The sequence below is a fragment of the Mastomys coucha genome, unplaced genomic scaffold (genome assembly GCF_008632895.1).
Source record: "Mastomys coucha isolate ucsf_1 unplaced genomic scaffold, UCSF_Mcou_1 pScaffold14, whole genome shotgun sequence".
Taxonomy (NCBI): domain Eukaryota; kingdom Metazoa; phylum Chordata; class Mammalia; order Rodentia; family Muridae; genus Mastomys; species Mastomys coucha.
In genome coordinates this window covers 96,719,431-96,731,239 of record NW_022196896.1, presented here as the reverse complement: position 1 = coordinate 96,731,239, position 11,809 = coordinate 96,719,431, and the positions used below count along the sequence as shown (strand labels likewise).

General features: G+C 38.1%; 1 protein-coding gene across 4 annotated transcripts in view; it reads right to left on the bottom strand.

Moving 5' to 3' along the window:
- Spag16 (sperm associated antigen 16) overlaps positions 1-11,809 on the bottom strand; it is an 871,212-nt gene that overhangs the window by 12,090 nt on the left and 847,313 nt on the right. Inside the window, exon 17 of one of the 4 annotated variants that reach the window (XM_031367842.1) lies at positions 561-704. The exons of the other annotated variants lie outside the window; for them this stretch is intronic. Coding sequence (XP_031223702.1) covers positions 691-704 — 14 coding nt within the window. The 3' untranslated portion in view covers positions 561-690. Of the gene's footprint in view, positions 1-560; positions 705-11,809 lie in introns of those variants that run through there. 4 annotated transcript variants of the gene reach the window in all.

The window sequence follows — 11,809 nt, the reverse complement described above, 5'->3', positions numbered from 1 at the left end:
CTCCCTCTCCCGTCTCCTCCCTCTCCCCTCTCCTCTCCTCCCCTCCTCTTTCCTCCCCTCTCCTCCCTGTCCCTTCTCCCCTCTCCTCCCTCTCCCTCTTCCCCCCTTCACCTTCATCTCTGTCCTTGAGTATGCTTCAAGAAGTTCTAGTTTCTGCCATGGGGCAGAATTTCCCTACTCTGACAAACTGTGACCTAGAATCATGAGGTAAAAGAAAGCCTTTGTCCCCATTTGCTTTACGTCAGGTCAGGGCATTTTATCACAGTGGCAGACAGCAAATGAGGACACTTTTGTATTATGTGATATCCCACAAACATACCTGATCAAAGGCACCATTTTTATTTCACAGACAAAGGGTCTGAGTCATAGGGATGTGACGCAATGTAAGATTATAGAACTGGTGTTAGTCTTACCTGTAGACTGAAAGGAACTGAAGGTAGTTATGCCAGAAAGTTGAACTAATTTGCCTGCTACATGATGTAAAAGAGAAATGTCTCTTTACTCCCAGTTCTTTGGAAAGTTTCCATCTCTTCAGAAATGTGCATGAACTTTCTGGCGTTGTAGGGTGTTGGTCTGGCTGTGCACTTCATACAAACTTTGAAGAAACACATGGCTGCTTTGTTTCCATTCAGTTTTCCCCACTTCATGCCTCATTCTCAGTCCCTTAATGCACCAGCCATACTTCGTGGGTCAAAGGGCTTCTGCTAAAAGCCGACAGACAGTTTTACGATGAAGACATAGTGAGGATTTGGAGTTAAGTAATGAGGTAGATAGGATTTAGGTTTGTACACATAGTTAACACTGCAGCTCATAGAGAAAGGAGTCTGACTTGTTTGAATGGAGGAAGTATTAGGACTTTTTCAGATGCAAGTGAAAGAAAATCTATGTAAACATAGCAAAGAAGAAAATGGTTTAAAATGTATTCATTGAGCATCAGTCTCTAGGATGTCACCCTAAGCAAGCCGAGTGTCATTGTCTCAGTTCTGCTATCTAGGTTGAACTATCTTTTACTCAGACTTTCTCTATGTATTGGTCCTAACAGGACAGGCTCATAACTTCCAAAATTCAAAGCACCTATATTCTAAGCAGTTTTATATTGGTAAAAATTCCTAATATTTTACTTGAGTTGTGTGTTTTTCTTTAGTCTATTATGATGGCTGACAGGTAGATAGATGGATGTGGTTGACTGTCTGCCACAGAATCTGAGAATATACAACTGTCATGATGTGTGCCTAGTGGTACACATCAGGCTGCATATTTAGGAAGAACCGACAAGTTAAGCTAATCTAATTAACTTTGAATCTTAATTATTCAAGATGGACGATTCAAAGTCTATAATATATATTATAATATATAATATGCATTATATATTATAATATATATATATATATATATATATATATATTATCTGAAAAGAGAAACACCTTGTTTGAGGCTACTAAAATAATGATTTGCCTTCCATGGTCTTTCCTTTAGTGATCGATCTCCCCCCCCCCCCCCCCCCCCCCCCCCCCGCACCCCCAGCCTCTTCTCTCCTAAATGAGTGCTATACACATTTCATCTAGGTCTGTCAAGAAATCTGTATAAGTGTTTCTCTGAATGGACCATGTTGAGAATGTCTTGATGTACTATGGGGTGACAGAATACAAAGTAGGGTGGCTCAAACAGCAGAGGAGAAAGTAAAAGCTTGAACATCATGTGACCACCCATCTAAGCTTCAATAAGAAACATTCCACAGACTCTGTGGAATGTAGCATTTTCTGCATTAGTTACATATGAATGCTTATAACATGAGTGGGCACTTATATAGACCAGGCCCCAAGAAACAGGATCCTAGCAAGTTATATAGACTTTCCTTTATTAAATTCAGTGAAAAAGTCATTATCTCTGAAATTAGAAGCATCCAGCATAGTTATAGCTGTGAAACACTATCCTAATAATCCTTGCATTTCTAGGCAAAAACTCAAGAAAGCTGTCTTTAAGGGCTATTTTATCATGGTTGGCATAGTTTCCATTTCAGTGTTGGAAATCTGTGCACCTTCAGAAGATCTTAATGTGGTTTTCTAGACTGTAAAGCGAAAAATAATAGTTGCAAATACTTCTAAACTAGGCCATTCAAAATATATGCAACTGCATTGCCTTGATTTTGTGAAGTTGTTATCCTGAAAAAGAACTATATTACTTTGCTAAAACTGATATAAGACCTTAAAAAATATTCTTTGCAATTTTTTTCAGAAACGTAGATCAAAATAAGAAAATGGGAGAGGGGGGAATCAGGGAGCTATGAGGGACCAGATTGATGGGTCCTGCATCTGAGTGATGAGCAGATGAGCATATTACACTATTTTTTCCATATTTATACATGTATATAAAAGCATTAAAATGACCATCCTAGTGGCACACATCAGTACTTGGGAGGGAGAAGCAGATGAATCTCCGTAAGTTCAAGGCCAGCCTGGTTTACATAATAAGTTGTAGGCTGGCTAGGGATACATTGTGAGAACCTCTCTCAAAAATTTTTCAAAATATTGATCATATAACAACAATCATATTGATCATATCAACATTTTTTCTGTCCTATGGTCATTTTTTATATGTAGAACTTAAATGTTTCGTTATCATCAGAGTTGTGCGTTATTAGGCATGTCGACAGTCCAGTTGAGTAATTCTGGTAACACATAGAGACAAATGTTGCTATCTGAAGACATTAAATGTGCAAGCATGTTTAAAAGAAAGCAATCCTGAAGTCTTCATTAAAATTAAGAACTTCTGCTCTGCAAAAGATGCCATTAGAACAGTGAAGCTCCTCAAGCCCCGGACTGAGGGGGAATGTTTGTAAAAGGCATGTGCGATAGAAGACAGTCTTCTAGGAAGCAAAAAGAATGGCAAAGTTGAGTAAGAGAACTGACCTGATTGAAATGGACTGAGTACATTAGCAGGCACCTCAGCATATACACGACAAGTACATGTATGAGGTGATGTTGGGTGTCATGTGTCATAGATGAAATACAAAAAATAAGATGATTGTGTGGAATTACTGCAAGCCTATACCCCAAGGTAGATTGGGGCAACAGCAGATGGGTCAAAGATCTGGAAGCATGAACAGGTTCCCAGTTAGCCTTGGAAGGAATGCAAAATGGCATATTTACTCTGGTTGGCATTTTTGGTAGTTTCTTATGTACATAAGTAAAACATATTCTTTATCAAATGTATTCAATCATCATGCTTCTTGAAATTTATTTAGCAAAGTGAAGAATGTATGTCTGAATATTTGTACACACACACACACAGACACACACACACATACACACACACACACACACACACGCACCAAATTAAACCTGGAAGCATCTATATATCACACACACACACATATACACACACACACACCAAATCAAACCTGGAAGCATCTATATATCCTCAGTAAGTGAGAAAGTTAATAAACTCTGGTAGAGTAGAACAATTGAATGTTATTATTCAGTCCTAAGATGTAATGAATTATAAAGCCACATATAGATATGGGGTGGGGGACTCAAACAAAAGTTACCAAGTGAAGAGAGCCAATCTGAAGAAGCTATGTGTTGGGTGACTCCAACTATGTGACATATTGGGAAAGAGAAAATATTGGAGAGGTCAGGAGGAGGACACGGAGAGACGTTAGAGTAGATTAAAAACAAAACCATCAATAACAAAATATCCACAGCAGCAACAACAAAACCCCCTCTATACCACACTATAATGGTGGAGACACAACATTTTGTTGAATCCACAAAATGTAAAACACTGAGGGAACCAAATATAACTTATGGGCTTTAGAAGCTAATGATGTGCTAATGTGCTCATGAGTTGTAACATCTGGTAAATGATGTTCACGTTGTGGGGTGGGGCTCTGCACTTAAGGATGGAAGATGAATGGTAAATTCCTTTATCTGCTAAGGTTTGTTATGAACCTAAAATTGTTCTCCAGCTTTGAAGGGAAAAGAGGAAGTCTTCAAAATCAAAACTAAAAACTTGAAGTCAAAGTGAAGTTGACAACTCGTTTTTCAATTACAATTAAAAATGCATATTGCTTATAAACTTAGCATCCCCTCATTTTAAGTGCTGAAGGTCTTTTTAAAGTCTTTTACACTTGTATAAAATTCAAATCGGCATTCAAAATATGATAATTTAAAAATTATGAATCATATAATATTTCAAATAATGAAACATTCAAATTGTCACACAGTATAGGTTGTAAACTTATGGTGATATTAGGAAATCAACCACACACAATAACTCAAGCTGCAAGCTACTGAAAATCACACCTGTACAGCTTCATGTGACAGACAGGAGCAAAGGTGGGGACAAGAAGGTAGGGGAGGAAGGAGGGAGAAAGGAAGATGAGATCAATTGGATTGGAGGGAATAAAGGGGAGGAAGAACAGAGAAAGAAAAAAAGGAGGGAGGGAGAAAGAGATTGTGATGAGATTTATAAAATAGAAACTAAATTACTACAAATATTTTTATAGAAAAAGAAAACCCAGTATCTATGATAAGTTAAGGCAGATGAAAAGCAGAGTAGGTGAATGAAATCCCAGGCTCATTCTGTATGAACTGGCCAATGGCATTTCTCAACTTCACCAGACAATTATTCCACTACCTGCTTCACATCAATTGCATAGTCCTTCGTGGTAGTTTATTTCTCAGACCTAGAGAGGGATCCCATCAAGAAAAATAAAAAACACATCAAACAACAACAAAAATAGCATAGCAATCAGAGAACTCAGCAGTTAAGAGCAATGCTCTGAAATACTGGTGACATACATGTGACACACTGCGTATCTCCGAATGCCTGAATTTCAGCTCCCATGTACAGGGACAGTAAGATCACCAGTGATTGCTGGCTTCATGCTTAGCTAGTGAAAAAAGATGTGAGTTGAAGATTTGAGTAGAGACCCTGCCTCAAAGGAATACATAGAGAGTGATTGATCTAGAATGCTCAAAAACACTCAATGCTATCAGCTGGCCTCTGTGTGCACACCCAGGTATGTTTACCCGCATACATACATACATACATGCGGATGTACACCTACATAAAAGCAAATGAATAATAAATCTTAAAACCCTTGATAATTAGAATTTGCATTGAAATTGCATCATATTAATCCTTTAAAACTTTTTTTAGGAACAAAATTTAAATTAGAAATATTTTGTTTTAAAGAATTAACCAGTATGTTAAACACCCCTCCTCCACCTCTGGAAACATTATGTTGCTTTGCTTTCCATGAGGATTAGACAGCACAAGAGGCCTGAAACAATTTTAGTTTCTATTTTATGAGAAGCATTTCAAAAGATTCACATAGTTAGGCTTTAATATCATACAAAAAAAATACCTGTACATTTTCACTTACATGGTTTTAATTGATATGTGTACAATCCATTTGTTATATATTTAGATTCTTTACTAAGAGTGTTTATAAAATATTTTCCCCTGAAATCCCATTTTCTTTCTATTGTACATCTAGTTCAACCAAAATCTCATTTTAAAATGCATATTCTTCCATGAACTAGTCCAGGAAAAAAAGTAATCTTTAAAATGTAATTTTATATGTCATCAAACCAAACTTTTCCACCTACTGACAGACAGGATATGGCACGGCAAGCTCAAATCTGGCACATTTGAGAGTGCAAATATGCCAAGGAGGGTTATAAGACTTAACCCAGTTACATGTTAGCTGGTTATAAGACTTAACCCAGTTACATGTTAGCTATTCATTCACCACTTGAAAGTGTATGTTCATGTGCATGTGAGCATAGGTGTGTGCACAGGCGTGCATGTAAATGTGTGTGCATGCATGTGGAGGCTAAAATAACATTGGGTGGTATTTTGAAGTGCTTTCTGAAACCTTTTAAATTTTGACACTGGTTCTTTCATTGACTTGAATTGGCCAACCAGCTGAGGTAGGATGACCACACAGCTCCAGGGACCACCTGCCCCCTGGGTCCCCAACCCTGAGATTATAAATTTGACATCACACATGGCTTTTAAAAACTAGATACTAGGATTTGAACTCAGGTTTTTGTGCCTTCAAGACAAGTGCTTTTCCTACTGAACCATGTCTTCCACCCAAGACTGTTTATAACAAGATATTTACACTTAAATGTATTATAACACCTACTGAGGAAATGCTTGACATTATTTAAGACATCACTAAATCTCTCAGGCGTATAATAAATAGGAATTTCATTCCTAAAACTTCTCCTGTGTAGGTCCATTCCCGGAGGTATCGAATTTGAATTCATTTAGCTGCCTCTTTTGATGTCACTGTGTTGAGCCTTTGGTATTTCATCTATCACCTTTATCACATTCTTCAATGTGCTATTTATATTTTGATTGACAAGTCATACCAACATCTTACCTATATTCTATCCAATAACAAAGGTAATCTATGTTTTATGATTGTGCTGTCAAAATCATTTCACAAGACTCTAAGAAATATGCATTTGAAAGGAAAAAGATACAGCAACAAATATTTTTGTCTTAACCTTCACACTCTCTGTTACATTCAAAAATCACTTTGCTCCTCAAAAAATCATCCTTATGACAATCTGAGTTATATAGAAGTGGAAGTTAAAGCTATACAGCATAAATCAATGAATTGCCTTGTATCATACAGCTAGAAAGTAAGAAGGTCAAGATTTACATGCAGGAAAGTTTGGTCCACAGTTGACATATACATCTGCCTTGTCCAAGCTCGGGGTCTTGGTTCTGTGATCTCATGGGTAATAACGGTGCCTGCTATATCCTGTAAGTGTTCTCACTTATACTTGTACAAAGCCACAGGTTTCTGATCAGATGATCTCCTCAAAGTCTTTAGAATTTCCTAAATACTTGCATTAAGGCTCTTTTTCTTATAAGCCTCCCACACCGCTGACCGTCAGCTTAATGTGGAAGCTTGTCTCTGTTGGCAACCCTTCGACAGCTCAGTAGCTCAACTTTGGATCAGGGTTTGACTCTGTTCTGGCTCTTCTTTTGCAACTGGGATTTTGGTAACTTTCCCTTTGGCTCCACATACTTCTCTCAGTTGGACATTTGCATCATGACCAACGCTCCTGGAGAGAACCAATCTTCTGTTCCCTACCACCAACTTCCTCTCTCACTTCATCATGGAGGGAATTTAGCAATGTGCTATTATTGCTGTAATTGGATGGTGCTGAACTTTAACTGGCCCCTCAGCTTATAATTTTTAGTGATATCCTATTCAGCATTCAGAATATGACTGTTTTTAACCAATTTATGTTCAAAGTGAGCTTAAGATAAAATGGGAACTGAGTGGTATAGGAGAATAGTCACTTGTTTGGCTATCCAGGAAGCCAAGTTTAATTTTAGCCTTGAGAGAATTTGAAATCATTATAATTAGATGAGTATTAAAGCCCAAGAGTGAAAAGGACTCCTTTTTAAAGCCCTACCCCTTCATTTAGCATCAATTCACAACTGGCAGTTCATTTTCTCAAATGCTCTACCACTGAGCATGCATACAGAGTTAGAGTATAATATATCAAGAGTTCAAATAACTAGGAAGTAGGCCATAGCTGGAGGTAAGAGATAGACCCTGTAATTAACTTGAATATCTACAATGATGTAACAAATATAAAATTTATATTTATTTGTGGAAAGAAAGATTATATTGTTCCACACATTTTATGTGTGGTACATACTAATGGGATGGTTGGTTTTAGATAACATGTAATGTACCCTGTACATATTGCTGGGCTTCTAAATAACAGAGTAATAATCCTTCCCGAGCTTTGATTCCAAGGTTAATGTGCAGCAAACTCCAGAAAAGTAGATAATCATCTTACAGTCACTTCAAAATTTTCCATAAGTTCAGCTTCAGTCTGGCTTGCTGCTCTGACTGAATGAAGAATGTCAATACTGCGGTGCTCTGAGGTACCAGAAACAGACACAGTCTTTGGCTTTACCAATAACTAAGAGCGATTTTAGTAAGATTTAGACACAAATAAAAAATGCTTAAAAAAAAGTCTGTTCCTCCCCCTTGTCTTCCCCACCGGTGAGGGTGGGACACACACACGCACACACACACACACACACACACACACACACACACACACACACACACACACACAGATGTTCCTCTTTAAACCGAAGCACATTTTTGACAACAATGGCAGTGTCTATTCAGCTTGCTCTCATACCTAAACACTCTTATTAATTACTGTCACCTCTCGGGTTTGTTATACCCACTGCCCTGATGGTGCAAACCTTCCACCAGAAAACCTGTCAGAAAAAATAGGTGATTTCCTCCTCTGTCTCTTGGCACATGCTGCATTTTAATTTCTGCCATTAAGAATGCCTGGGAGAGGAATCTCCTTTCATGTTCAGAGTGGGGCTGAGAGGACTGCCCCATGCGGTGTAATCATTGGTCTCAGACTACTGTGGAACCCTGCCTTTCGTAGCCACAGTCTCCTGATGGGAAATGGTATCATGAATAGACCACCCAGGTCAGATGGCATAACTTTGGGGAGAAGTAGCTAATTTGAAAAGCATTATTATTTTTTTTTCTGGTAGGACTCTACCTTAATTTTTCTTTATTATAAGATGTCTGGAGACATGTACTGTATTTTCTTTTGACACAGTTAATAGCTACCTTGTGTGTATATTGCTGGCTTGACTTGTCTTGATTATATTCTACTCTTGTGGGTTATATATGCCTCTATATTCATCTTAAGTTCGTCTTATCTACAGAGGAATGTTCCCCTTGGTTTCAAAAAGTGATTGATTTAAGTAATTTCAGTGTGATATACTGGGCAGTCTTTTATTTACCAGAGACAGTTTTCTGGCACCCCATTGGTAGGTCATTGAGCCTTTATGCTTTCTCTCCTTATCTCTTTCTGTAGAGGCATGTGTTTATGAGAGGCCTGGGGAGCAGGCTATTAATACAGGTGCTGTTCTCAGAAAAGAATGTGGCTAATTTTGTAGCAAACATAACAGAACTTCTAAAACTGGTATACATGGTGTAGTCTCGGTCACCTCAGGAGAGTATGGTCTTAGCAGAGAATTACTTCTTTGAATCTGGCTCCTCACTCAAAGTTTATTTTAGTGCTTGAAATAATAAAGCAACACATTAAAGCCATGAACATGGAGAAAAATATCTAACAATGATGACTGCACACCTGCATTTGCCTCATATTACTTAATCTTACGCTGGGCTGAGGAGTGATTTGATGGCACTGAGATGTTAACAATTCAGTTTTCATAAGCCCACTGTTTCATTTGGTTAGAAAAACATATATACAAGATAATGAGCTTAATTTTTTAAATTTGGTTTAAGATTTCTTTATTCTTCTTTTATGTGTATGAGTGTTTTGATTGCATGTATGTCTGGGTACCACACGTGTGCCTGGTGCCCCCACAGGCCAGGAGAGGGGCTGGACTCACTGGACCTAGAGTTTCAGAGAGTTGGAAGCTGACACATGGTGTCCTAGAAGAGTAACACTGGATCAGAACTGCTGGATCATCTGTCCAGCCCCAAGTTAAAGAAAATATGGAGCTTATATCAATTCTTCCTTCCTCCCTCCCTCCCTCCCTTCCTCCTTCCTTTTCTCCCTCTCCCTCCCCCTTCTCTCTCCTTTTCTGTCCTGAGCATTGAATCCAGCTTACATATACTAGGCCAGCGAGCTGTTTCCTGCAGTGACATGCAAAAGCTGCCTCTCAGAACCCTAACTAAGGGTGACAGAATGGAGAAATGGAGAACAGGCAATGGAGAATGGAGAAAAGGCAGGAACACAGACACATGTAGACATATATGCAGAAAAGCTGGGACTGAATCAGTGTGCTCACTCTCATGTAGGAGCTGCTGCATCCTGGAAGGTCAGCATGTTTATTCTATACCCGGTTACATGGGGAGGTAGGTTATTGTATACAGATAAACAAAGAGGCAGGATTTAGGCTTTCAGCAGAAAAAGACTGTCTTTATGATACAAGTCTTAGTAGGAGAGATCTCTGTAGGGGCGTGGTCTTCTGGCCATAAACATGGCGGGAGGAAGCTGCAGTGCATATTTTTTTTTTTTTCACACACTACTCACACTCAGACGAAGAAGGAAGGCTTTGCCAGTTGCCTGGGTCTAATGCACTGGGGTTCATGACTTGCCTGGCATAAACCTTAACTTGACTTACGACTTGCCTAGCATAAACACATAAACCCTTGGACCTTCTCACATTCAGGCATCCCTCTGCTTCCCAAAATACCTTTCTGTGCTCTTCTTTTCATTTTGAGATAGGAGTCTTGCTAAGTTGCCGAGGGTGATCTTGATTCATCCAGGCAACCTTGAACTAAAATATATATTTTTAACTTAAGCCTTTTCTTGTTAACAATAAATAATGGACTTGGGCAGTTTTCCCATAAAATCAGTAAACTAGGAAACCTAGGCTCCATTTTCTCTGTGGGCACCTTTGCAGACCTGAGAGACAAAGATCAGTTTTTTGTTGACAGTTTTATTCTTACTTGTATGAACACTGGTCCCTGATATTGTAGGCCTTGTGTTTGCACATATCTAGATCTGTTCCCATGTTCTAGGCAGGTAGATCTGGAACACATGTATTATTGTTGTTCTAGCATTCCCACTAAAGTGAATCTCTTTTTAACAACAACAAAAAATTCTGTGTAAAGATAATGGTGGCATTTTAAGATATGATAAACATGACAACAATGCCCTTTTACTACTTGAAGAAGTTAAGACATCCTCACCTTGGAACACTGCATGTAGGGATTATACATTTAGTAGGTGACAGCAAATTGTTGGTTCGAAGGATGGATTCAATGGGTTTTTAAATAGCTGAAAGGTATTTGAGGTCTGACAGGAAGAGGAGGTGCAAACCACAATACTATTACGTTTACTTAGAAAGTAAAATAATAGCTACAGAATAGTGTTAGTTAGTCAATTCCTTCCTTTAACCAGAAACAACAAATCTGTTGTCTTTCAGGTTCCTGGTGGGTAAAACATTCTTACAAGTGAAAATAATACATACACTGCAATACTAATTTAAAGCACAGTCAGATAGGAAAAACACAATGAAAATCTCTTAAAAGAACAACACATGAGTTGATAAAGTTCCCGGGGATGCTGTATACATGACATTATGAAGGGACAAAGGAGGACAGATTATTCAATGCCTTGGAGTGTCAGACAATATTTGTACCACACAGGAGATGATGGTTAAGCTATTTTTTACTTAAAATAATTAAAAGGGGTTATAATTAAAGAAAGAAATAGAGAGAGATTATTTTTTGGTAAAAAGGACGTGGTACATAAAATGTATATAGATTTGTGAAGTCGTTTGACCTGTTAGTAGAAGTTAAATTATTTGGCTTCAGAGCAGAGCACTTTCTATGACTGGAGGGAGAAAAGAGACAGCAAGAATAACCTCATAAAAAGCAGCTTGCTCTCTTCCTCTCTGATTCATATTCATATGAATTCATACTACCTTTATTTTCATTTTTAAATCATCACTGCTAACAATAAAATTTTACTTTGGAAAACTGTTTTTCATTGCTAGTTGACTTTTTCTTCTCTACAGTAGAAAATATTCCTGAAGAACAATGTTTATTGCTTTGGGGGTTATTTTATGAGGTGATTGTTACAAATTATTATTAGAAGAAAACAGAGATGAGGAGAAAAGGGAACACCAGGCAATCAACAGATTTGAGGCAGTGACTTCATTGTTGAACTTGCAGTTGGAATCTGTTTGCTGACAGACCATTTTAATAAGAAGAGAAAGTCCCCAGGGAGTGTGGAGGACTGGTGGGGGG